Source organism: Eschrichtius robustus, chromosome 5 (genome assembly GCF_028021215.1).
Source record: "Eschrichtius robustus isolate mEscRob2 chromosome 5, mEscRob2.pri, whole genome shotgun sequence".
Taxonomy (NCBI): domain Eukaryota; kingdom Metazoa; phylum Chordata; class Mammalia; order Artiodactyla; family Eschrichtiidae; genus Eschrichtius; species Eschrichtius robustus.
The window spans coordinates 89,005,161-89,030,073 of NC_090828.1; the positions used below are offsets into that span (position 1 = coordinate 89,005,161).

The 24,913-nt window shown below is 35.7% G+C and overlaps 1 protein-coding gene across 1 annotated transcript in view; it reads left to right on the top strand.

Annotated features, from left to right (window-relative positions):
* The window catches only part of LRP1B (LDL receptor related protein 1B), a 1,676,205-nt gene that overhangs the window by 482,908 nt on the left and 1,168,384 nt on the right, over window positions 1-24,913 (top strand). Inside the window, exon 4 of the mRNA XM_068543688.1 lies at window positions 5,045-5,182. Within this exon, the coding sequence (XP_068399789.1) occupies window positions 5,045-5,182 (138 nt within the window). The remainder of the gene's footprint in view (window positions 1-5,044; window positions 5,183-24,913) is intronic.

The window sequence follows — 24,913 nt, forward strand, 5'->3', positions numbered from 1 at the left end:
CCTACAAAAACAAACCCAAAACAATTAAGAAAATGGTCATAGGAACATACATATCGATAATTACCTTAAACGTGAATGGATTAAATGCCCCAAGCAAAAGACACAGGTTTGCTGAATGGATACAAAAACAAGACCCATATATATATATGCTGTCTACAAGAGACCCACTTCAGACCTAGGGACACATTCAGACGGAAAGTGAGGGGATGGGAAAAGATATTCCATGCAAATTGAAATCAAAAGAGAGCTGGAGTAGCACTATGTATATCAGATAAAATAGACTTTAAAATAAAGAATGTTACAAGAGACAAGGAAGGACACTACATAATGATCAAGGGATCAACCCAAGAAGAAGGTATAACAATTATAAATATATATGCACCCAACATAGGAACACCACAATACATAAGGCAACTGCTAACAGCTATAAAAGAGGAAATCGACAGTAACACAGTAAAAGTGGGGGACTTTAACACCTCACTTACACCAATGGACAGATCATCCAAATTGAAAATAAATAAGGAAACACAAGCTTTAAATGACACAACAGACCAGATAGGTTTAATTGATATTTATAGGACATTCCATCCCAAAACAGCAGATCACACTTTATTCTCAAGTGTGCATGGAACATTCTCCAGGATAGATCACATCTTGGGTCACAAATGAAGCCTCGGTAAATTTAAGACAATTGAAATCATATCAAGCATCTTTTCTGACCACAATGCTATGAGATTAGAAATCAATTACAGGGAAAAAATGTAAAAAACACAAACACATGGAGGCTAAACAATACGTTACTAAATAACCAAGAGATCACTGAAGAAGTCAAAGAAGAAATCAAAAAATACCTGGAGACAAATGACAATGAAAACACGATGATCCAAAACCTGTGGGATTCAGCAAAATCAGTTCTAAGAGGGAAGTTTATAGCTCTACAAGCCTTCCTCAAGAAACAAGAAAAATCTCAAATAAACAATTTAACCTTACACCCAAAGGAACTAGAGAAAGAAGAACAAACAAAACCCAAAGTTAGCAGAAGGAAAGAAATCATAAAGATCAGAGCAGAAATAAATGAAATAGAAACAAAGAAAAGAATAGCGAAGATCAATAAAACTAAAAGCTGGTTCTTTGAGAAGATAAACAATATTGATAAACCATTAGCCAGACTCATCAAGAAAAAGAGGGAGAGGGCTCAAATCAATAAAGTTAGAAATGAAAAAGGAGAAGTTATGGACAGACATAACAGAAATACAAAGCATCCTAAGAGACTACTACAAGCAACTCTATGCCAATAAAATGGACAACCTGGAAGAAATGGACAAATCCTTAGAAAGGTATAACCTTCCAAGACTGAACCAGGAAGAAATAGAAAACATGAACAGACCAATCACAAGTAATGAAATTGAAACTGTGATTAAAAATCTTCCAACAAACAAAAGTCCAGGACCAGATGGCTTCACAGGTGAATTCTGTCAAACATTTAGAGAAGAGCTAACACCCATCCTTCTCAAACTCTTCCAAAAATTTACAGAGGAAGGAACACTCCCAAACTCATTCTATGAGGCCACCATCACCCTGGTACCAAAACCAGACAAAGATATTACAAAAAAGGAAAATTACAGACCAATATCACTGATGACTATAGATGCAAAAATCCTCAACAAAATACTAGCAAACAGAATCCAACAACACATCAAGAGGATCATACACCATTGATCTGATCAAGTGGGATTTATCCCAGTGATGCAAGGATTCTTCAGTATATGAAAATCAATCAGTGTGATACACCATATTAACAAATTGAAGATTAAAAACCAGATGATCATCTCAATAGATGCAGAAAAAGCTTTTGACAAAATTCAACACCCATTTATGATAAAAACTCTCCAGAAAGTGGGCATAGAGGGAACCTACCTCGACATAATAAAGGCCATATATGGCAAACCCACAGCAAACATCATTCTCAATGGTGAAAAACTGAAAGCATTTCCTCCAACATCAGGAACAAGACAAGGATGTCCACTTTCGCCACTATTATTCAACATAGTTTTGTAAGTCCTAGCCACGGCAATCGGAGAAGAAAAAGAAATAAAAGGAATCCATATTGGAAAAGAAGAAGTAAAACTGTCACTGTTTGCAGATGACATGATACTATTCATAGAGGATCCTAAAGATGCCACCAGAAAATTCCTAGAGCTAATCAATGAATTTGGTAAAGTTGTAAGATACAAAATTAATACACAGAAATCTCTTGCATTCCTATATACTAATGATGAAAATTCTGAAAGAGAAATTATGGAAACATTCCCATTTACCATTGCAACAAAAAGGATAAAATACCTAGGAATAAACCTACCTAGGGAGACAACAGACCTGTATGCAGAAACCTATAAGACACTGATGAAAGAAATTAAAGATGATACCAACAGATGGAGAGCTATACCATGTTCTTGGATTGGAAGAATCAGTATTGTGAAAAGGCTATACTACCCAAAGTAATCTACAGATTCAATGCAATCCCTATCAAATTACCAATGGCCTTTTTTACAGAACTAGAAGAAAAAATCTTAAAATTTGTATGGAGACAAAAAAGACCCCAAACACCCAAAGCAATCTTGAGGGAAAAAAGCGGAGCTGGAGGAATCAGACTCCCTGACTTCAGAGTATAGTACAAAGCTACAGTAATCAAGACAATACAGTACGGGCAGCAAAACAGAAATATAGATCAGTGGAGCCGGATAGAAAGCCCAGAGATAAACCCACGCACCTATGGTCAACTAATCTATGATAAAAGAGGCAAGGATATACAATGGAGAAAAGACAGTCTCTTCAATAAGTGGTGCTGGGAAAACTGGAGAGCTACATGTAAAAGAATGAAATTAGAACCCTCCCTGACACCATACACAAAAATAAACTCAAAATGGATTAGAGACATGAATGTAAGCCTGGACACTATAAAACTCTTAGAGGAAAGCATAGGAAGAACACTCTTTGACATAAATCACAGCAAGATCTTTTTTGATCCACCTCCTAGAGTAATGGAAACAAAAACAAAAATGAACAAATGGGACCTAATGAAACTTCAAAGCTTTTGCACAGCAAAAGAAACCATAAGACGAAAAGACAACCCTCAGAATGGGAGAAAATATTTGCAAACGAATCAACGGACAAAGGATTAATCTCCAAAATATATAAACAGCTCATGCAGCTCAATATTAAAAAACAAACAACCCAATCCAAAAATGGGCAGAAGACCTAAATAGAAATTTCTCCAAAGAAGACATACACATGGCCAAGAAGCACATGAAAAGCTGCTCAACATCACTAATTATTAGAGAAATGCAAATCAAAACTACAATGAGGTATCACCTCACGCCAGTTAGAATGGGCATCATCAGAGAATCTACAAACAACAAATGCTGGAGAGGGTGTGGAGAAAAGGGAATCCTTTTGCACTGTTGGTGGGAATATAAATTGACACAGCCACTATGGAGAACAGTATGGAGTTTCCTTAAAAAACTAAAAATAGAATTACCATATCATCCAGCAATCCCACTACTGGGCATATACCCAGAGAAAACCATAATTCAAAAAGACACATGCACCCCAATGTTTATTGCAGCACTATTTATAATAGCCAGGTCATGGAAGCAACCTAAATGCCCATCGCCAGACGAATGGATACAGATGATGTATATACAGTATATATACAGTGGAATATTGCTCAGCCATAAAAAGGAACGAAATTGGGTCATTTGTTGAGACGTGGATGGATCTAGAGACTGTCATACAGAGTGAAGTAAGTCAGAAAGAGAAAAACAAATATTGTATGTTAACTCATATATGTGGAACCTAGAAAAATATTACGGATGAACCGATCTGCAGAGCAGAAATTGAGACACAGATGCAGAGAACAAACGTATGGACACCAAGGGGGGAAAGCGGCAGGGGGTGGGGTTGGTGGTGTGATGAATTGGGCGATTGGGATTGACATGTATACACTGATGTGTATAAAATGGATGACCAATAAGGACCTGCTGTATAAAAAAATAAATAATATAAAATTCAAAAATTCAAAAAAAAATGTTTTCAGTGTATATGTTTTCAAAGTAGCTATGCATCAGAGCAAAAGCACAGTATCTGTTCATCTAATAGTATTTTGCATTATAAGAATACAAGGGAAAAGATCTTCCAGAACCCTAGTTGATCATCTCTAGAGGAGTGTCTGTACAGATTATCTGGCCTCCTTATTCAGGAAGCACAAAGAACCTTTCTTTATGTATTTGTGTATTATGGATGGATTTGTTTGTATAAAATGGGCAGGCTCTGCAATGAGTTCTAGTGCTAACCCCCAGTTCCTCTTCACTGCAGAACTGCTGATAACTCATTTGGGGTCTCTGTGCACTCAGACATAACATAGGATAATTCCAGCTGTATTTTGATTACATTATTTAGCTTTGATATCTCAAGTTTCCAAATCTGTAAAATGGAAACAGCAGTAGTACCAGTGCAAAAGGCTGTTAGGAAGATTAAATGAGTTAATACATGTAAAGCACTTAGTGCCTAACACTTGATGTGTACTCATCAATTAAAAATAAAAAATAAAATAAATAAATAAATAAAAAGTGCCATGCCAAGAAGTTGCCATTATGCATATTTCACAGTTGAGGGACTTGAAACTTACAGGGTTTAAGCACCTTGCCCACTTATCTAAGGATAGGAAATAGAACAGTGACTCAAACCAACCCTTAGATTTTCAATCCATGCCTCTTTAAGGGTTGAAAGAATACTTGTGTTTTAAATGCATTATTTGAAAAACGTACATATTATTTTATTTCCTATGCAGCCTTTAAAAATTAGTTTTTTTTTTATTACATAGGCCAGTTTTGATGTCTCTGAGAATCAGAGCTGCCCTCCAGTAGTATTGTCTATCATTTTATTTTGCAAATTCACGCTAGTAATTTCTTGTGCTTAACAGTTTTAGTGTTAAAAAAAAAAAAAAAAAAGCTAAATCACTGTGTTCCTTTTTGCATTTTTCCAGGTCCTGAGGAGGTAGCAATCAAGTGCCCCTTGAATCACATTGCTTGCCTTGGTGCCAACAAATGTGTTCATTTATCCAAGCTCTGCAATGGCGTCCTGGACTGCTCAGATGGATATGATGAAGGAGTTCATTGCCGTGGTGAGTCCATTTGTGGAAAAATACAACTGAAATATTGAATTTTTCATAGTTTTCATGAAAGTTCAAAGAGAACCTATGTAACCTGTCTTTTCTTTCAACAACAACCTTATCAGTTATTGAGAAAGCATGAGTTTTATTGCCAGAGACACTCAATATGCATTTCAAAGCTGTGACTATTGTGCTTTATTGAAAAATGCTGTTAGAAAAAAAGAGAAAAAAACCATACATTTAGACTTTGAAGTTGGGCTCTTAAACAATTATCTATTTCATAGAAAGGAGTACTTTTGAGCAAAGGACAAATGAGAAGTCTTAGTCACACTATTGATACCATACATATAAAACTTGTTTCTCTGAACTGTTGCTTAAACAAAGGGTATTTGAAGTAAAAGCTCTGCAACCAAATATTTTAATAGAATGTATCATGGGAAATTTTCCCTTAATATTATTTCCATGAAGTTATACTGTTAACTTTCTTGTAATTTTCATTCTTGTTAAAAACCTACATTCTCCAGTGGTCAAGGGTTTACTTATATACTAATGATAGGAGTAACTAAATCTCAAATTTATAAAAAGTTAATTGGAACTGGTATATTCTAATAGAACTGTTTGGGAAGGGGAGGATAAAATGTCAGACAAAGAAACAGGAAAAAGTTGAGGATTAAGGTAAGGACTGTGATCTGGAAACAGAATCAAAGTTTCAGTCAAGTGAATCAGTCTTCAACTTGGAGTCGGGAAAGAAACCACTGAATCAGAAGGTTCTAACTCAGATTCTAGTATGTTGAATGTAACACAAAGGATGTTTATTGAATCTGTCAAAGAGTAACGCGTTCTTCATGTTGAGGTCAGTGAGACAATAAGGAATGGAAGGAACTGTAGAAAGCTGGAGGTGCATGTCTGGTGTCTGGACAGATTCACACTACATTGCTGCCATTTTGGAAAGGTCCTAAGTCACCAAAAGTTCCAGGTTTTCAGGAGGAGCTCCACATCTTTGTGTTTAAAGTGTTCAAAGTTAGCTACTGCTTTTTAAACATTGTATGGTCAGCAATGTACAGGCCTAACGAAACTTGTCTGGAGATCTGACAGGGCTTACTGGCTGCCAGTTTCCCACATTTGGGCTGAAATAAACTGGATTCAAAACCAGAGATGGAGACATATATTAGAAAAAGAGTAAATCTTTGTTTAGAAAGGTAATTCAAAGTGGTAAGGATGTTGAGAGAGCATAGATCAGCTGGATCACTAGGTCTTTTCCCTCTTTCTAAAGGAATGTCCAATTACTCTGGCCCTGTAGACGTATTCAGATTGAGAAGTTAAAGGTCTTCCTTCTTTGGCCAAGTTTCCTTTCTTAGCCTTGAACTCTGACAGGGTCACGTAAGGAGCCAGTTGATTCTTAGTTTTACTTATGAACATGTGTAATAATAATAAGAAATTTTATTTTTATTTAGAGGCTTTGTGACATGTACTCCTTTTTATAATTGTATAGTTTTAAAAGTGATATTAATAGAAAGTAAATTAGTGAATTACAAAGTAATAGAAGTTAAAGAGTTTAATTTTCTTTTCAGAAATTAATTATATTTTCTAGAGCCTAATTCTATTTGCTTTAGTTATAATTCAGGGTTCTTATTACATTTAAAATAAAATTTCAGATAGACATGTGTGACTAAGCTTCTAAAAGAGTGAAATCATCACATTGCCAAATACTTCTCAGAGGTGATTATACAGATTTGAATATCTTAAACATATTTCAGTGCTGTGGATCATATGAAAATATATCTGAGTTCTCTAATAAAATTTAGAGCTGGGATTTAAAAGATAAAGGGATATGTTAATAGTAAAACAGGGGATCAACTAACTATTCAATATCTGAACAAAAATAAAATGATATTAAGTTCTGTTGATTTTTGAAAAGACAGCATATACTTCAGACTGAGATTTAGAATTCGTAGTTGCTTACGCTTCCATTTTTTTCCTGTTCTAATTTAGGTTTCCAACTGTTCCAAGTTTCATATCTTTATCACAGTGACAACCTTTTATATTTCTTAATTTGCCAGTAGGAGGCTGATTGTACCACTCTGGCCTTTTTAATATTTCTAAATTTCACCAAATAAAGTGTTTTAAAAGACTTAACGTATTATGACCTGTAGTGGACTTAGAAATAAGAAGAAGTATATTTGGATCTCTACCTGTTACTTACCTCAGTAGAGGGGTTTTCACCTAATTCTGTGGGCTTGCACAACTACATAGAATGGTAGGATCAAGATGACTGAATGACACAGTGATTCCAGAGTCAGTAGTTTAATAAAAAGTATTTCTGCATTGAGAAAGAAAAATCAGAAATGTGTTTCCCTACTTGGTCTGATAGAGTGCCCCAGACACATAGACAAAATACAAATCTTGGAAGCAACACCAGATTTATCACATGTATATGGTTTGTGTTTAGAACAGATGATTGATTATATGCAAAAGTATATCATGGGAACTGAGTGTACTTTCCCACCTTCAGCCTTCCTCCTGATTCTGGGTCACATTCAATGAAAAGATGTTTTCTGAGGAGTTCATTAGGCAACAGCCCCATCAAGTCTCTAAGGACTTTTTCATCTACTATAGACATACAATAAAGAAAGAAACCAGGTTAATTCAAACATCGCATTGATTTTTAGAAATGCTTTTCTCTATAGAAAATTTCTTTTTAAATCACTTCTCTTTCCATTTCTTCCTTTTTGTTGGGTTCCAAGCACACACTCTAAATAATTATGAAGCCTAAGACACAATTCAAAGATGGATATGTTTTCTATATCCTCATAAAAGTTCTGAAGTACGTTTGGTGATATATTTGTAGCCTTTATGAAAATTAATAAAGAGAAAAATATAACATTTTGGAGGTGATATTTTGGTCTTGGGAATGCTTTTGTATCAACTGAATTGTTTTCTGAATGGTTTCCTAGAAAAAATCAATTTCTCCTTGGTAAGGGTAATGAAAAGATATCTATTATTAATGATTTTCTATAACACTGACACTTTAATCTCCATAATTTAGCTTCATTTAAAGAGAACAATGGATTTTTGCATATGGGTGTACTTATATATAGGACTGTGCTTGTAAAAATTTTACAATAGGAACCTTCAAAGTCACCACATATATTTCAGATAATTTCATGTCTTCCTACATAATATTTCATATTGGTGGTAATATCACTATATGTAAATTGCATGAGCAATGAAAACATATTCTATACAGTATGACGCCTCTGAATACAGGATAGTTCCACAAAAATCCCTCTTCCAGAATGCTGGAGGAAGTGAACAAATTCACCTAATGGAGAATACTTGGACTGAGGTGTATCAAAACACCATTTTAATATTTGACATTCTTAAGATAATTCATTTTGTTGACATTTAAAGTAGCTATAAAGAAGAGAAGCCCTCTTTTTATTCACAACCCTAGTTAAATTACATTTGCAGTGCAAAACGGTTGCATATTTAAATGCTCAAGTGACTGACAGTCTCTGTGGCGCTATCTGCTATTACTCTTTTAAAAGAATATGGGAACTCTTCCGGTCACTGCAAAAAGGGATTCTCTCTTCTGTGGCCCTAAAAAAGTGATTATGTAATCTATGTTTTCCAGTAAGCATTCCAATATCCCTTTAAATTCAAGGGGATAAGTGTGTGAAGAGCTTACTAAAACTGATTAGGGAATGACATTCTCTGACGTCTGAAAAGCTCCCCACACAGACACACAAGTATGCATACACAGACACACATTCTCTTCTTTTCTGATTTCTCTTTTCTAAACCTCTTCCTACATGATTCTGAGTGTATAATATATTAATTTGGTGTATTTGATCAGGAACCTAAAGAAGAATAAGATTCTCGTATGTATCATCTAACTCCTTGAAATAATGCATATTAAGAAATTTTAAAATTCCATTTGATTATTTTACTTGCCAATTAGAATATAATTTTCCTGATATGCAATTACATTTTTCTCTACCAACAATCTAATGTATTTATTTTAGATTCTAGTAATTCTAATATGTTTATTTTAATGTATTTATTTTAGACACTGGCTTGTGTTTGAATTTTTATTTATTTATTTTTCTTTTATCTTACTATTCATAAAACTAAATTCTTACGAGATGATGCCAAAAAATCCTGGAGGTAATTTACAAATTAGAGGCTTTCTCAAAATGGACCAAGGTAAATGGCAAACCTTATTAACTACAATGATTCACCATAGGAAAATTAGTAATCCTTAAAACGTCTGTGTGAATCTCATATATTCCAAATATTCCAAAAAGGAATTAATCTACCCCAATTAATTAGATTTAATTAATTGATTTGACAAAATTAAATTTTATAAAAGAGTTAGGAATTAATTCTTAACTCAAATTCAGGACTCTCCTTTCTGGAAAAATGAAAAAAACAAATATTTTATCTTGTGGTGGTGCTTCGTTAGTCATTATAACACTGATTTCAGAGTAGCATCAGAATAGCTTTTAGCTACCAAAAAGGAAGGAGGGAAAGAAAGAAGTTAATGAATTCAATAAGGAAAACAAATGAATCTGGAGCATTTTATTGTTTTTACTTTCATTTTATTGTATGAATGGATCTTGTTCTATTTCTATTTTAAAAGTTCCCATTGAAAAGCACTACCAATCTCTTTCTAAATTAAAATGAGCTTACCATGCTACAGAAGGGGATTTCAGCATGCAGAATCCGAAAACAAAGGTATGGAAAAGAGGTACAATTATAAGCAGTGTTATAGAAAGTGTATCTGTCAGCAACATAAAGCTTAAAGCACATGGAGGGAAACTTCACAGTGTGTACTCAAGTCACTTGAAACATCAGTAAACCTAGAGCTAGAAAACAAGCAAACTGGAATTAGCCAGGAGGACCTGGGTTTGTGTGCTCAGGCCACGTTTGATTACTAAAGCTCCTGCAACTGTGTAGATCCTGCTATATTCTTTTCTTTGTGTTGGGTTGTGTTAAGGTGATCAGATAGTCTCAGATCTATCTTAAGTGTAAGCATTTTCTCCAAAGACATTAGTTTAAGCAATTGAGTTAGTTTAGTGAATGGCTATGACCCTTGACACTGGTTGGTTTCAGGGCCAAATTAATGCTTCTCAGAAGCAAAGCTACAATTCCTAGAAAGAACAGATCTTCTACAAGTGTATCCTTCCTCTGCAACACTATTGCAGATGTAGTTTATGTTGACCAATGACACATACATGAAATTAGGCGAGTATACTTCTTGCAGGCTATTCTAATTATATATATGTATAGAGGTGTGTACATATACGTATATATGCATATATGCATAGGGTCACATATATATGTACATACCTAAGTACATATATTCATTTTTCAGAGGTTTAGTTTTTTAACTTCTGCTTAATTAGGAAGATATTTGACTTTTTAACACTGATTTATCAGATATAATTGTAAACTAATCCTGCTAAAGAGAATTGGATTTCAAGTTTCATCTATTTGTTTGAATATGTTGACTTCTAGAGACAGTTAAATAGCTAACTGAATACCTGTGGGAAAAGTAACTAAGTAATTTGGCTCTATATCATAGCCCAGAATTCAAAATGATAATCTAAGATTTTTTATTGGAAATAAGTCTTTTTGTAGTGGATTTACATCTTTGGTTAATGTTAATATTATACCAACTAGTGCTCCCTCCCCCCAGACAGATTTATTTTTAAGAATAACTATGGAAACAAAATTTTGTAAATATAGAAAAAAATGGCGCATAGACATACTAATAGCTTAAAATGATCTAACATTGAAGGATCTAACTTAAAAAAAGAGATACTCTTTATTAAAATGTCATCTCAAATTCTCTCTCTCTCTCGTCTTCCCCCCCCCCCCACTCTTTCCCCATTTGGTGTCCATACATTTGTTCTCTACATCTGTGTCTCTATTTCTGCCTTGCAAACTGGTTCATCTGTACCATTTTTCTAGATTCCACATATATGCGTTAATATACGATATTTGTTTTTCTCTTTCTGACTTACTTGTATGACAGTCTCTAGGTCCTTCCATGTCTCTACAAATGACCCAATTTCGTTCCTTTTTATGGCTGAGTAATATTCCATTGTATATATGTACCACATCTTCTTTATCCATTTGTCTGTCGATGGACATTTAGGTTACTTCCATGACATGGCTATTGTAAACAGTGCTGCAATGAACATTGGGGTGCATGTGTCTTTTTGAATTATGGTTTTCTCTGGGTATATGCCCAGAAGTGGGATTGCTGGGTTATATGGTAATTCTATTTTTAGTTTTTTAAGGAAACTCCATACCGTTCTCCATAGTGGCTGTATCAATTTACATTCCCACCAACAGTGCAAGAGTGTTCCCTTTTCTCCACACCCTCTCCAACATTTGTTGTTTCTACATTTTCTGATGATGCCCATTCTAACTGGCGTGAGGTGATACCTCATTGTAGTTTTGATTTGCATTTCTCTAATAATTAGTGATGTTGAGCAGCTTTTCATGTGCCTGTTGGCCATCTGTATGTCTTCTTTGGAGAATGTCTATTTAGGTCTTCTGCCCATTTTTTTGATTGGGTTGTTTGTTTTTTAATATTGAGCTGCATGAGCTGTTTATATATTTTGGAGATTAAATCCTTTGTCCATTGGTTCGTTTGCAAATATTTTCTCCCATTCGGAGGGTTGTCTTTTCATCTTTTTTATAGTTTCCTTTGTTGTGCAAAAGCTTTTAAGTTTAATTAAGTCCAATTTGTTTATTTTTGTTTTTATTTCCATTACTCTAGGAGGTGGGTTGAAAAAGATCTTGCTTTGATTTATGTCAAAGAGTGTTCTTCCTATGTTTTCCTCTAAGAGTTTTATAGTGTCCAGGCTTACATTCACGTCTCTAATCCATTTTGAGTTTATTTTTGTATATGGTGTTAGGGAGGGTTCTAATTTCATTCTTTTACATGTAGCTGCCCAGTTTTCCCAGCACCACTTATTGAAGAGACTGTCTTTTCTCCATTGTATATCCTTGCCTCCTTTGTCATAGATTTGTTGGCCATAGGTGCATGGGTTTATCTCTGGGCTTTCTATCCTGCTCCATTGATCTGTATTGCTGTTTTTGTGCCCATACTGTATTGTCTTGATTACTGTGGCTTTGTAGTATAGTCTGAAGTCAGGGAGTCTGATTCCTCCAGCTCCGTTTTTTTTGCTCAAGATTGCTTTGGCTATCTTTTGTGTCTCCATACAAATTTTAAGATTTTTTGTTCTAGTTCTGTAAAAAATGCCATTGGTAATTTAATAAGGATTGCATTGAATTTGTAGATGGCTTTGGGTAGTATAGTCATTTTCACCATATTGATTCTTCCAATCCAAGAACATGGTATATCTCTCCATCTGTTTGTGTCATCTTTGGTTTCTTTCATCAGTGTCTTATAGTTTTCTGAGTGCAGGACTTTTACCTCCTTAGGTAGGTTTATTCCTAGATATTTTTTTCTGTTTGTTGCAGTGGTGAATGGGATTGTTTCCTTAATTTCTATTTCTCATTTTTCATTGTTAGTGTATTCTGTGCATTAATTTTGTATCCTGCAACTTTACCAAATTCATTGATTAGCTCTGGTAGTTTTCTGGTGGCATCTTTAGGATTCTCTATGTATAGTATCATGTCATCTACAAACAGTGACAGTTTTACTTCTTTTCCAATTTGGATTCCTTTTATTTCTTTTTCTTCTCTGATTGCTGTGGCTAGGACTTCCATAACTATGTTGAATAATAGTGGTGAGAGTGGACATCCTTGGCTTTTTCCTGATCTTAGAGGAAATGCTTTCAGTATTTCACCATTGAGAATTATGTTTGCTGTGGGTTTGTCATATATGGCCTTTCTTATGTTGAGGTAGGTTCCCTCTATGCCCACTTTCTGGGGAGTTTTTATCCAGAAATAATTTTTCTTTGTCTTTAATTTTTGCCAATTTGATTACTATGGGTCTTGGCGTGTTTCTCCTTGGGTTTATCCTGCCTGGGACTTTGTGCTTCCTGGATTTGGGTGGCTATTTCCTTTCCCATGTTAGGGAAGTTTTTGACTATAATCTCTTCAAATATTTTCTTGGGTCCTTTCTCTCTCTCTTCCCTTTCTGGGACCCCTACAATGTGAATGTTGGTGTGTTTACTGTTGTCCCAGAGGTCTCTTAGGCTGTCTTCATTTCTTTTCATTCTTTATTCTTTATTCTGTTCCATGGCAGTGAATTCCACCATTTGGTCTTCCAGGTCACTTATCCGTTTTTCTACCTCAGTTATTTTGCTATTGATTCCTTGTAGTGTATTTTTCATTTCAGTTATTGTATATTGTATTGTTCATCTCTGTTTGTTCCTTAATTCTTCTAGGTGTTTGTTCTTTAATTCTTCTAGGTCTTTGTTAAACATTTCTTGCATCTTCTCGATCTTTGCCTCCATTCTTTTCCCAAGGTCCTGGATCATCTTCAGTATCATTTTTCTGACTTCTTTTTGTGGAAGGTTGCCTACCTCTACTTCATTTAGTTGTTTTTCTGGGGTTTTATCTTGTTCTTTTATCTGGTACACAGTCCTCTGCCTTTTCATTTTGTCTCTCTTTCTGTGAATGTGGTTTTCGTTCCACAGGCTGCAGAATTGTAGTTCTTCTTGCTTCTGCTGTCTGCCCTCTGGTGGATGAGGCTATCCTATCTCTCTTCTTGACAGTGATTTCAAACTAACCTATACTACTTCAATATTTTTTGACCAAATCTTTTCCATGGTGATAATCCCGGTGCATTATGGACCTTCAGTTGTTGTTGTACGCTAGTTTCAGGTGATTTTGATTTTTAAATAGATACATGTCAAAATGTGGATCCACATCTCACACCCAATAGAGTATTTATTTTGTTTGTTTGCTTAATATTTGTAGTAGAAGACGTGACAATTGCTTTGATATAGAGCTTTACTCCTTGGTTCAGACTACTCCTATTATGCCTGTTCCTCAAACATAACAGCCTGTTAGATAGAAGGCCTGTATGAAACCCTAAAAAGCCAAAAAATCAGGTTTCCCACCTCCCAGTAATCTCTCCCCAACAGAAGACACTTGTTAATATTTCTACCAATTTTGGAACTGTTAATTTATATGAATATTCATGGGCACTGGCACTCATCATTTATCTGGATCTTTTCCTCACCCTCCTCTTTCTGATATGATAGAAAACAAAGAATAGTTTGCAAGAAATAATAAAGGGTATGAAGCCAAAAGGGATATTATAAATGTGCCAATAGAAACACAGTAAAGTTTTCCCTATATTCAATTCATGTATTAACTCCAGTAAATATTTATTGAGCACTGACAGTATTCCAGGTGCTCACCTAAGCCCTAGTGATGTAGAAAGTCCTGTTTTCTGCCGTCATGGAATTCACACATCTTAATGGAGGAAGGTAAAAATGGCTAAGGTAGAATAAAATGAGGAGCATCTAATCCTGCTTGAGGGGATGTAGGAGAATTCCCAAGAGAGTTGATATGCATCTTACTCTAGGGGTTGAGTAGGCAAATGAAAGAAGGAAGAATATTTCAAAAGTCAGGAACTATATGTACAGAGGCACAAGTGAGTAAGAAAGCATTGTACGCTCAAGAGAGCTCTAAGTTATTTGGTTTGTTTGAAGCATAGTGTCCTGAGTAGAGAGAGATGAGTTTGAAGCTGAAAAAATACTTGGTATTAGACCTGGCGTGGTTACATTGGAATAAGGATGTGGTATGACCCACTTTAAATACATTGCATAAAACTGTAAAGAGAAAGAGTGTGAAAAATGACACTAGGATATATTCTCAATAATATTATAAGGATGCTATATTATACTGTTTTACTGTTAAGCACATGAAGACTAGAATTGTTGCATATATGTAGCAGGTTATGTAACTTATTCTTAGAAGATTAAAATGCATTATTATAATCATGAAACTTTGAGCTAAACAGTCATCTATCCCTTCACATTGATCAGTTCCCAAAAGAAGACATGTTAAGTGTTATTCTTTAATGTGTCACTTGAATGTAGTTCCTGTAAAGGAAAGTCAAAATAGATGACATGCGGAGCCATATTAAGTGGATTCTTTTTTTAGACAAAAGTTAGGTACTAGGAAAATGTACTTACTATATTAAATAACCGGAATCCCATCTTTAACAAGCTACCAAAATACCACCTTAGTTGATGCCTCAGTTTTATCTTCTTGTATCTTAACTTTGGGAAATATATAACTGTTTCAATATTATTCAAAAGTATGAATTATAACAAACTGTCACTCAGGTCTCAGCCTCAAATGTGAGGCCAAATCCCCTATGATTTCATTATTTGGTTTTTGACACAAGCAGCTTGGTATTTAAAAAAGTAAGAAATTAAAGCAAGTAGCTAAGGTTGAATGGCATCCCCAGGAGTCGCACAGAAAAGCAGTTTGAGAATAAAGTTTAAATACTGTGACCTTGAGTTTTCATTTGCCAGTTTTGACTACTGGGCCTTAACATGTCAACTCAGAGATATGCATAAAATCGTTATGCTTCAGCATACTTTCTGACCTGTTCTTAAAGCAGCACGATGGCTTGTAAAAAACTCTACTGAAAACCATGTTGAACTAACTATATGTTCCCTGTCAGTTTTATTAATTGACCGAGCAGGAAAAAAAAAAAATGTACTGAGTGAACAACAAGCTGAAAAACTACATAACAAGCTTGCAGAATTGAATGTCTCAATTTGACTCTTAGCTCTATCCCCTTGAGAAAATTCGTGCTTTCATTTGATGAGGGATGTGGAAAGGAAATGCAGAAGTGCATTTTAACTCCTTAAAGTAGCTTTGCAGTATTAAAGATAGGAAGTTTAAAAAAAAAACTCTTTAGGAATTCAACTTTCAAAATGGAAACTGGAAGGGAAAAAGAGAGATTTTCAAAGTCATTCAGTGGAGAAAGGTTACATTTTGAAGTAAAAATCAGCACAATGCCATTCCAGTAAGAAGTAACCGTTAAATAGAAGATTTGAGATTTGTTAAGCCCCAGGTGGAATTCTAGTAAATCTTACAGAATTCTGTAGAGGGAGATTTTCTACACTTTACAGCCAGTATTTTCAATTCTGAATTTCTAATCTGTTCAAAATTGCAGAACAAACTAGTTCTGCTGCCTTTTCTTTGATCCACTGTTATCACTTATATAGTAAGCTCTATTCCACTGAATCACATGTGTATTAATGTCATCATAACTGAATATCTCAGTATATAAAATAATAGTCAAAAAAAACAAAATAGCTGTGAAACTGGGCTCTTCTGAGCTCCCCATAATTAGTCAGTTCATAATCAAACCAAATTATTATTTGTTTTACTCATGTGAAGATGTAGAGAAATATGCATGTATATTTTAAGTTTCTCCAAACCTTTCTACATATATTTGCATATTTGAGTTTAGACACAACAAATTCATTAAAGATTAATCTTTTGGGGGAAAATACACCACCCAGGTTTATTTACACTAACGCAGAATTTGCATGCTAGCTCTCCGTTAGGTTTATGATTAAGAGAAAGCATGGAATTTGAAGTTTGGTTTCAAATGATGGACCTCTCTGTGCCACAGCGGATTGTGCACCAGTGCAGACAACCTGCTGTGGTTGTGGAAACCATAAGATGCTAACCAAAGTGAGATCACCCTGCTCACAGGGCTTCTTCTGAATTAGGTCAGTGTGACTAGAACCAAGGCTTGAGTGTTAGATCCAAGGAGAACTGGAAGGACAAGCTCCAAAGAGCAATTTACAGTTCTGTTAGCTGAAACGTGTGATGTGTTCTCATTCAGACTATGGGTGCGAAACCAAGAGTGCCAAGGAAAAAAATCTATACGGTTCAATAAATGGCTTCGAGATTTATCTGATATTTTCAGAGCAGAAGCACTAAGAACCTAAATTGTCTAATTTTTAGTTAGGTCAATTAAATATTGCTTAAGAGGTCTCTAAGAAATTTGGAGAGATATATCAGGTATAAAATGCTCTTAAATCTAAATAGTTTTATATAGAATATGTAAATATTATATACAAATTGTATATAAAATTTATTGTCTATAAATGCATATAGAAATATAGACATGCGAATATGTATTCTATTAGATTTTCCTAGCCTGTGAAATGCTTATTTCAGGGAGTTGTAAAGAAATGTATATCTTTATGCACTTCACCTATGTTGTGGTTCTTTTGTTCCTTTTTTTTTTAAAACCGGTGTAAACGCAATGTTTCTACTAGTCATGTATTGATGCTTACTTTGAGTGCTGTGTCCTACTCCCAAATAACTTCCAGCTCCTTTCCTGTAAGTCAGGTTTGTATCCTACCCATTTAAACTAACAAAAAGTGCCGAACTGAGAGAAATATGTTTGGAGTCGAAGCCTGGTATTCTTGCCCAACACAGTATAACTTACCTTTTGAGGTGAACTTTGCAATGCAAATATGCCTTGGTTTGTTTCATCCCTTTTCTTTCTCTGTATACATCTTATACCCCTAATAGATCGGAATCACCTAAACAAACTTACATTTAACTTCTACCTATAAACAAACTTACGTTTAACTTCTGCCTAAGTCACTTCACTACAAGGACTCAATCAACTGGGCAGGGAAGACAAACACACAGGAAACAGAATGATGAAGTGCAAAAGTGCATAGGGCTCTGCAGAGTAACACACAAAGCGTATTTCACTGTATGCCAGAATTATGGGCCTCAAACAATACGCTCTTTGTCAGGAAAATTCACTTCTGCATTTTGCCTAAAGTGATTTGCTCCTTTCAGTTTTGTTTCTTCTTATTTACCAGAAATATCTGCAATATGCAAAAGGAAAGCAGAGGTCTCCTCAATGACTGTAACTACAAATAGAGAAGCAGCACTAACTTTCTCTCCGTGTGAAACAGAATTTTAAGATAATAGGGCCAGAAGGGACTTTCAGAGGTCATCCAGTCCATCCATCTGCCTCTAGGCTGGTCTGAACTCAAACTTGCCTAGACAGATTGCTATCTACCCAATTTGGAATGCCTCCAGGGAGAGAAATTCTAACAACCATGTTTAGTAACACAGTCAATGCTTAGCAGTTTGCACTCTGAGCAAATGCTTGCATACTGCGTTGTAAAATTCCCCACGCCCTCTCTTTTTAGCCTTTTCTCTCCAATAGACTCCACATTCCTGTGGCTTGATCATGTTTTTCTTGTGCTTCTCCAGTTGGCCTTAAATTTTCAAAATCTCTGAAGTTATAAACCGCCTGCCCCAAAAAACCAAGATACAGTTTAAGTGTCTGACTATTATCCACTCTAATTGACTGGTATAGCTCCCAACCCCTGTGATTCTCTTTACATATTCCATTCTCTTTACATATTTTTTATATCTTAGTGTTGCCTTGCTCACTCATGTTGCATCAGTTAGGAATTGAATTTGGCTGTGAAAAACAGATCTTAAAAAGACTGGTAGAAAAAGATAGTAATTCATTTTTCTCTCTTGTAAGAAATGTCCAGAGATAAGTGGATGTGTTCATGGTGTGATCTGTGTCCCAGACTCCTATATTTCCCTTCTGCTGTCCTTGTCATTTGCCTTCCATCCTCAAGGTAGGCCAGTGGTCATAGATGGCCATTGCAGCTCCAAATGTAACACCCATATTCTGAAACCACTAGGTGGTGTTTCGGGGGCTCCGAAGGGCTCCAGTTCTTTATGTCTCGGTGCAGAAATAATTCAGTGGGAGGCAAAGTGATAGGTAAGAAGTGATTTATTAGAATAGGACGCTTGTGAGACTTGTAAGTGAGTAGGCGAGAGGATGTCGTGCCCTGAGAACTTAGTGGGCTACAGTTTTATGATAAAAAAAAAAAAGTGGGGAGGAGAAAAAGGCCACTTTCTTCCTCATTCTTGAATAAACACCATGCTTCCTTCATCAGTTCCTCCTCCAGGTTGGGTTGAAGAGTTTTCTTGTCCCTGCACGGTCAAGCCAGGACTGTCATGGCACTATGGAAAAATTATTTCAGGTCTCAGTACAGTGAGGGTCTTTCACTTTGACATGTCACCTTTCCACAAATTATTGTTTTTTCCGTGTGCAGAGAGCATATCGTAGGGGTCATTAATTTACTGAGCTCACTGGGCAGGATGCGGGTCTCATGCCACCATTGTTTTATTGTTTGGGGGCATGTCTCATGCTTCTGCTGCATGGGTTTTGTTGCTAAGCAAGCCTGCTTAGTTTTGTTTTGTTTTTGTGTTTTTTTAATTTATTTTTTATTTGGCTGTGCCAGGTCTTAGTTGCGGCATGCAGGATCTTTTAGTTGCAGCATGCGGGATCTTTAGTTGTGGCATGCAAACTCTTAGTTGCAGCATGTGGGATCTAGTTCCCCGACCATCGGGAGCGCAGAGTCTTAGACACTGGACCACCAGGGAAGTCCCCCTGCTTGATTTTGTGGTTAAGCAAACCTGCTTTTTTGAGTGATCATTAACTTACAGGGGTCTCCCATACTTTTTTCTTTACTTAACAGTTCTCTAGTGGGATTAACTATTTAATTACCTACTTTGTCCCTTTACTCTGTCCCTGTCAATTCTAGGAGAAAGAAAGGAGAATAAAATATCTCTACCAAGCAAATCAACCTTCTTAAGGAACTTTCCAGAAGCTTAACCCCCAAATTTCTATCTCCATGCCATTGGCCATAATTTTAACACACAACCACCCTCAATAGCACGAAAGACTGGGAGATGTAGTTTTTCCGTTGCACAAACACTGCTTCAATAGAATCAGACTTGGAAGAAGGGGATAATGGATATTTGGTAGCAACTAAAAGTTTTTGCTATACATGTTTTAATAGAGCAATCAGAAAATTGATTGCTCACCAGATAAGTGTTGCAGTCATCGGCTAAAAACTTATTCATAACCTAGAAGTTGAGAGTTATGTTTTATTCAGGGGGGATTTTTAGGACTTCAAGCCCAGGAGGCAGCATCTCAAGTAACCCTGAGAGAAGAGCTCAGAGGAGATGAGGCCTCGGACCTAGGATATATAGGAGTTTTGCAACAAAGGGAAGGTAGTAGGAACAAAACATTACTGTTAATTAAAGAAGAGTAGAACTCTCAAGGAATTTAGCACTTTTCTGTGTATGGGAAGATGCAAGAGTCTGGGCTCACTGAAATCATTCCTTTGATATGCACCTCAGCTCTCCAGGGCTAGTATCCCGTGTTTTCACATCCTGAGTTTCCTCAGGGCTTATTGTGGGGAGTGGCTACAGTCTGATGGCTGCTAGATAGCAGATAATCTTTTCCTTTCTGAGTTCCCTCAGGGCTCACCAGCTCACCATTGGCAGTGGCTGCAATCCCTGATGACTGTGACATCCTTTGTTTGCTAATATGGCAGGCAATATTCCATTTATCACAGTTGTATTGTGTTTGATAAACCTACGGGAAGATTCTAAAGGACAGAGAGAGCTAGACATCAGCTAGACCAGTGGCTTTGAAAACCAGTAAAATGAGATCTTTGGACATATTACTAAACCTTTTTTCGGGTATAATATTGTATAAATTAATACAAAGATTCATTATACCTGGGAACTCTAAGAGAAGGGTCAGGATGTGCTGTAGCAAAGGGTTCCCAAATACCTGGAATAGAGGATAGCTCCTGAGGAGCCAGTAAGGGCTGGCTGCTGTCTGAGAAAAACCCCAGAGAAATGTGGTTTACAGGAGAAAGATACTCTCCCTCCCTCCCTCCCTCCCTCCCTCCCACCCACCCATTCTCTCCCTTAATTTTTTTCCCCTTTCTTCCCCATTTCCTTCTCTCTTCCTCTATTGCTATCCCACATCTTAAACTTTTTCAACCTTTATATTTTTATTTCTTCAAATTTAGGCTTAAACTTGAGATTTGTTCAAAACTATCTGAATTTCAAAATCTTTGCTATTATTTCATATCTCTGGTCCGTGAACCCTATTTCATCACTTATTTTTGCTATGTGGTTTGTCCTTGTGTACACATTTTTGTTTAATGTTTTGAGAATGCCAAATGATGTTAAATTGCTTTCTTACCTCATTCTCTCTTTGATGGTAAATATCCAATTATTTTGTTTTGTTTTGCTTTCCAAAGACTACCAGTAGTCTCCAATGAACCAAATACACCCCAACTATATTATTGCTTTTGACTTTTATTTTGAAGGGTCTAATTACTTTCTCTTTGAATTCCACATCCCATCAGGTGATTACTTCTACCATTTTTTATATCCCCAAATAAATTCTTATCTGTGAGATCCCAATTAAGAAAGCCATTTTTACCACATGGTTCTAGAGAGTAAGTAGACATTGTATAGGCACTGGAACAGATCTTAATAACAACTCAGTCAAAACAACATGTTGGATAGTTTTATATTATTTATATATAAAGGGAGGGGGGAAGGGGAGGGAGGATATATATATATATATAGTATAGTATCACTTGAGACCCATTACAATTAGTTCTAAAATTAAAATCCTGATGTCTAAGTAAGCAAAGAACAAGATGAAGAATTCTATGTGTTGAGAAAAGTCAGAGAAAAATGTTAGTGATTGTATCAATTCTCTATGAACATAACTCACCCATTCTTCTCATTTCTAACAGTGGGTACATCCACATCAGTATGGTGGTGTGCTTCTCTTCTGAATGGGCAGGTGAGGGGCTGGAGAACTCCTTGGGATGAAAGTAAAGGTATCTTTCACCTCACCAGTCTGGGATAGGAAGATCTGTGTGGGTTAACCAGCCAGGACAATGTGGCTTTTCTGGTATTAACAGCTTCTGTCTTTTAGGATGCTGGAATTGAGACAAATGTTACTGAATTGCACTCAGCAATATCTCGCAAATTGGAACTACTGTATTTCTAGTTTATACCTTGCACTGAATTTCGCAGCCCCAAAAATCAGGGAAAAAATTGGGAGATTGGGATTGACATATGCACACTACTATATATAAAACTGGTAACTAATAAGAACCTACCGTGTAGCACAGGGGAACTCTACTCAGTACTCTGTAATGACCTATATGGGAAAAGAATCTAAAAAGAGTGGATATATGTATACATATAACTGATTCATTTTGCTGTATGGTGGAAACTAACACAATATTGTAAATCAAATATACTCCAATAAAAATTAATTTAAAATATCAGGGAAAAAAACCTGTGCACATATAAAAGCAGAGATTGGATTTTTAAATTATTGATATATCTTGTCATCCTTGCTCAAACAGAAATAATTAAATAATTACTATGGAAGAAATAGCACTCATTATTTAAAAAATATCTAGATACAGAGACATTATTACTGTCAGATTATTTTTGTTTGTTTCTGGGCTAAACTATCTTTGTTGATAAATTTTTTTCTCTTTGATTGTTGGGTTTCTCCCCCAAAGTTTATTTAGTTCACCAATGTATATTTTCCTTTTCCTTCAATACCATTTTCATTTTTATCTGTCTTTTTTTATTTTGGACATGTAATAGTTTCTGTTTCAAAATTATATTATAATTAGTTTAAAAGTACGTCTGTAGAGATTTAATCTAGTAATACAGAGCAGACTAGGTGCCATTAATTCGATCACAATTGATAGACTAGAAAAGGAGCTACAAATGATAAAATGTATGTATGGATGGTTAGAAGATAAAAGACCAAATATCATATGTCTGAGAGAAGGCTTTGTAGGGGAACATTGATTTATACAAATTTATTGAAAGAGATTTGAAACCTGATTGATAAGCCTGGAGACCGTGAAGTTGCAGTAAGGTGAACAGCTGAAGGGCAGGAAAATGGCATAAAATGCAAGTTATACTTTTGGGGTGTGTGTGCAGCAGGTTAATCTGGACTAGGTGAAGAAAGTAATAGTCTGATAGAGTATAATTTTTAAGGTTGACTTAATATCAACTATTTTGTATGATCACAAAGAATCATTTACTCCAATATCCCTACGTCACCTTTGCAGTTAGGTAATAAAAACTGTGTCTTAAGTGAAAAGGAACTAAGTTAGATGTGAGCAAGGTAGGATCATGTCTTTCAAAAGAGGGGTTGGGGTCAGAGAAATATATATGAAAATACTATATGAAAGTACTTATTTTATATGAAAGCATGCTCATAAACTGTTTCATGGGTCAGTTATTATTTAAGGTAGCTTTCTTAGCATTTAGTGTTTCAGAGACATTTTATTCAGAGTCGTGCATTTATGCTAGTTTCATTCTCTTTTTCATAGAATCAGTCTTCAGAAATATGGTTTCTTTGTTCATTCTTTCATCTACTTATTGGATAAATATTTGCTAAAGATCCAATATAGGCCAGTCATTATGCTAAGCTCTGGGGATATTCAGAGGGTTCATGTCCTAAAGGGGTTCCCATCATTGTGTGTGGATACAACTGATTAGCAAATAATTGTAAACTAATGTAGTTAGAGAACGGATAGAAATACATCATTACCTTTAGAGAGGCTACAATTGCAACCGAAGCTCAAGTTCCCTAGAGGAATATTGTCATGGATCAATTACAAATATAACCAGCACTTAGAGGGAAGCTGGTCAGAATAAAGTGATTTTTTACCTTGAATCACATCATTTAAAAAAAAAATATTTAGGTATGAAATGACTGAGAAATCCATTGAAAAGTATTTCAAGTTTTACTTTTTACACCTCTTTCATCTGCCATCGTCCATAGTACCTTCAAATGCCTTAAACAAAAGTGAGGAATTATTAGCTGAGGTAACTTAATTTTGGGTCTTGCCCAGTGGTCCTATTGACTTCAGAATTAAATTCTCACTACTTCAAGTTCAGGGAAAGTGAAGCTGATTTTGCCAAAATTTTCAAGAAAAGTCCTGGGCATGAATTTCTATAGTTCCTTCCCTGTGTCTTCCATATCACTCATTAGGAATTAAATCAAAGTGCCAGAAATCCACTGCTGTCTATCCCTCACCTTTCTCTGTCTGTCTTAAATCTACCAGTACTTAACTTGGTGTCTATATTATGTCCTTCCTCTCATTCATGCTCATCAACCACAGAACTGTAATCATCCCAAAGGCTCTTATTTTGTCTTCTTTTCTCAGTCTTCCACCGTGCCCTCTATAATTCACAGCCCACTATCTGCAGAACTCCCTGCATACTCAACTTAATCTTTCACAGATCCCATCAGCTTCTTGGTAAAGAACACCTGGCCCTCCCTGATTACCCTGCAGACCTTTCAAATGAAAATTGATTTTCCCCAACAGTTCTCCTACCACTGGGCCTAAAGTTGGGATCAGTTTTCTTCATCCTCCTTATTGTAACATACAGACCATTCTTCCTTCCTCCCTAAAAATACTCAGCTTTATAGCTCATGCCGTCAGCTTATTTTATCCACTACTCTTCATTTCTGTTATCATCTACCGACACCCAGGTCATTCCCTCCACTTTGTCATTGATTGTAGCTCTGTCTCGCCAATACTGCTTCTGTCTTAATTCTTGGCAAATTCAATATATTTTTAGATAATATTTATAATAACTTAGCCTCTCAATTTCTCTACCCAACCTCAGGTATTCACACCAATTGCCATTCTCTAGACTCTAGATTTTGCCATTGGTAATCATTGCAAGCCCTCCGTCATCTCAATTTTTTTTCAGCCCTCTTTGACCACTACCACCTCTTTTGTAGTTTACCACCTCTAGTACCTCTTATTACCTCTATTATTTCAACCCCAGTAACCCACCAGGACATTATACCCATTTATACTCCCAACTTTCCCCAGATTTAGACATCCTTGATATGTT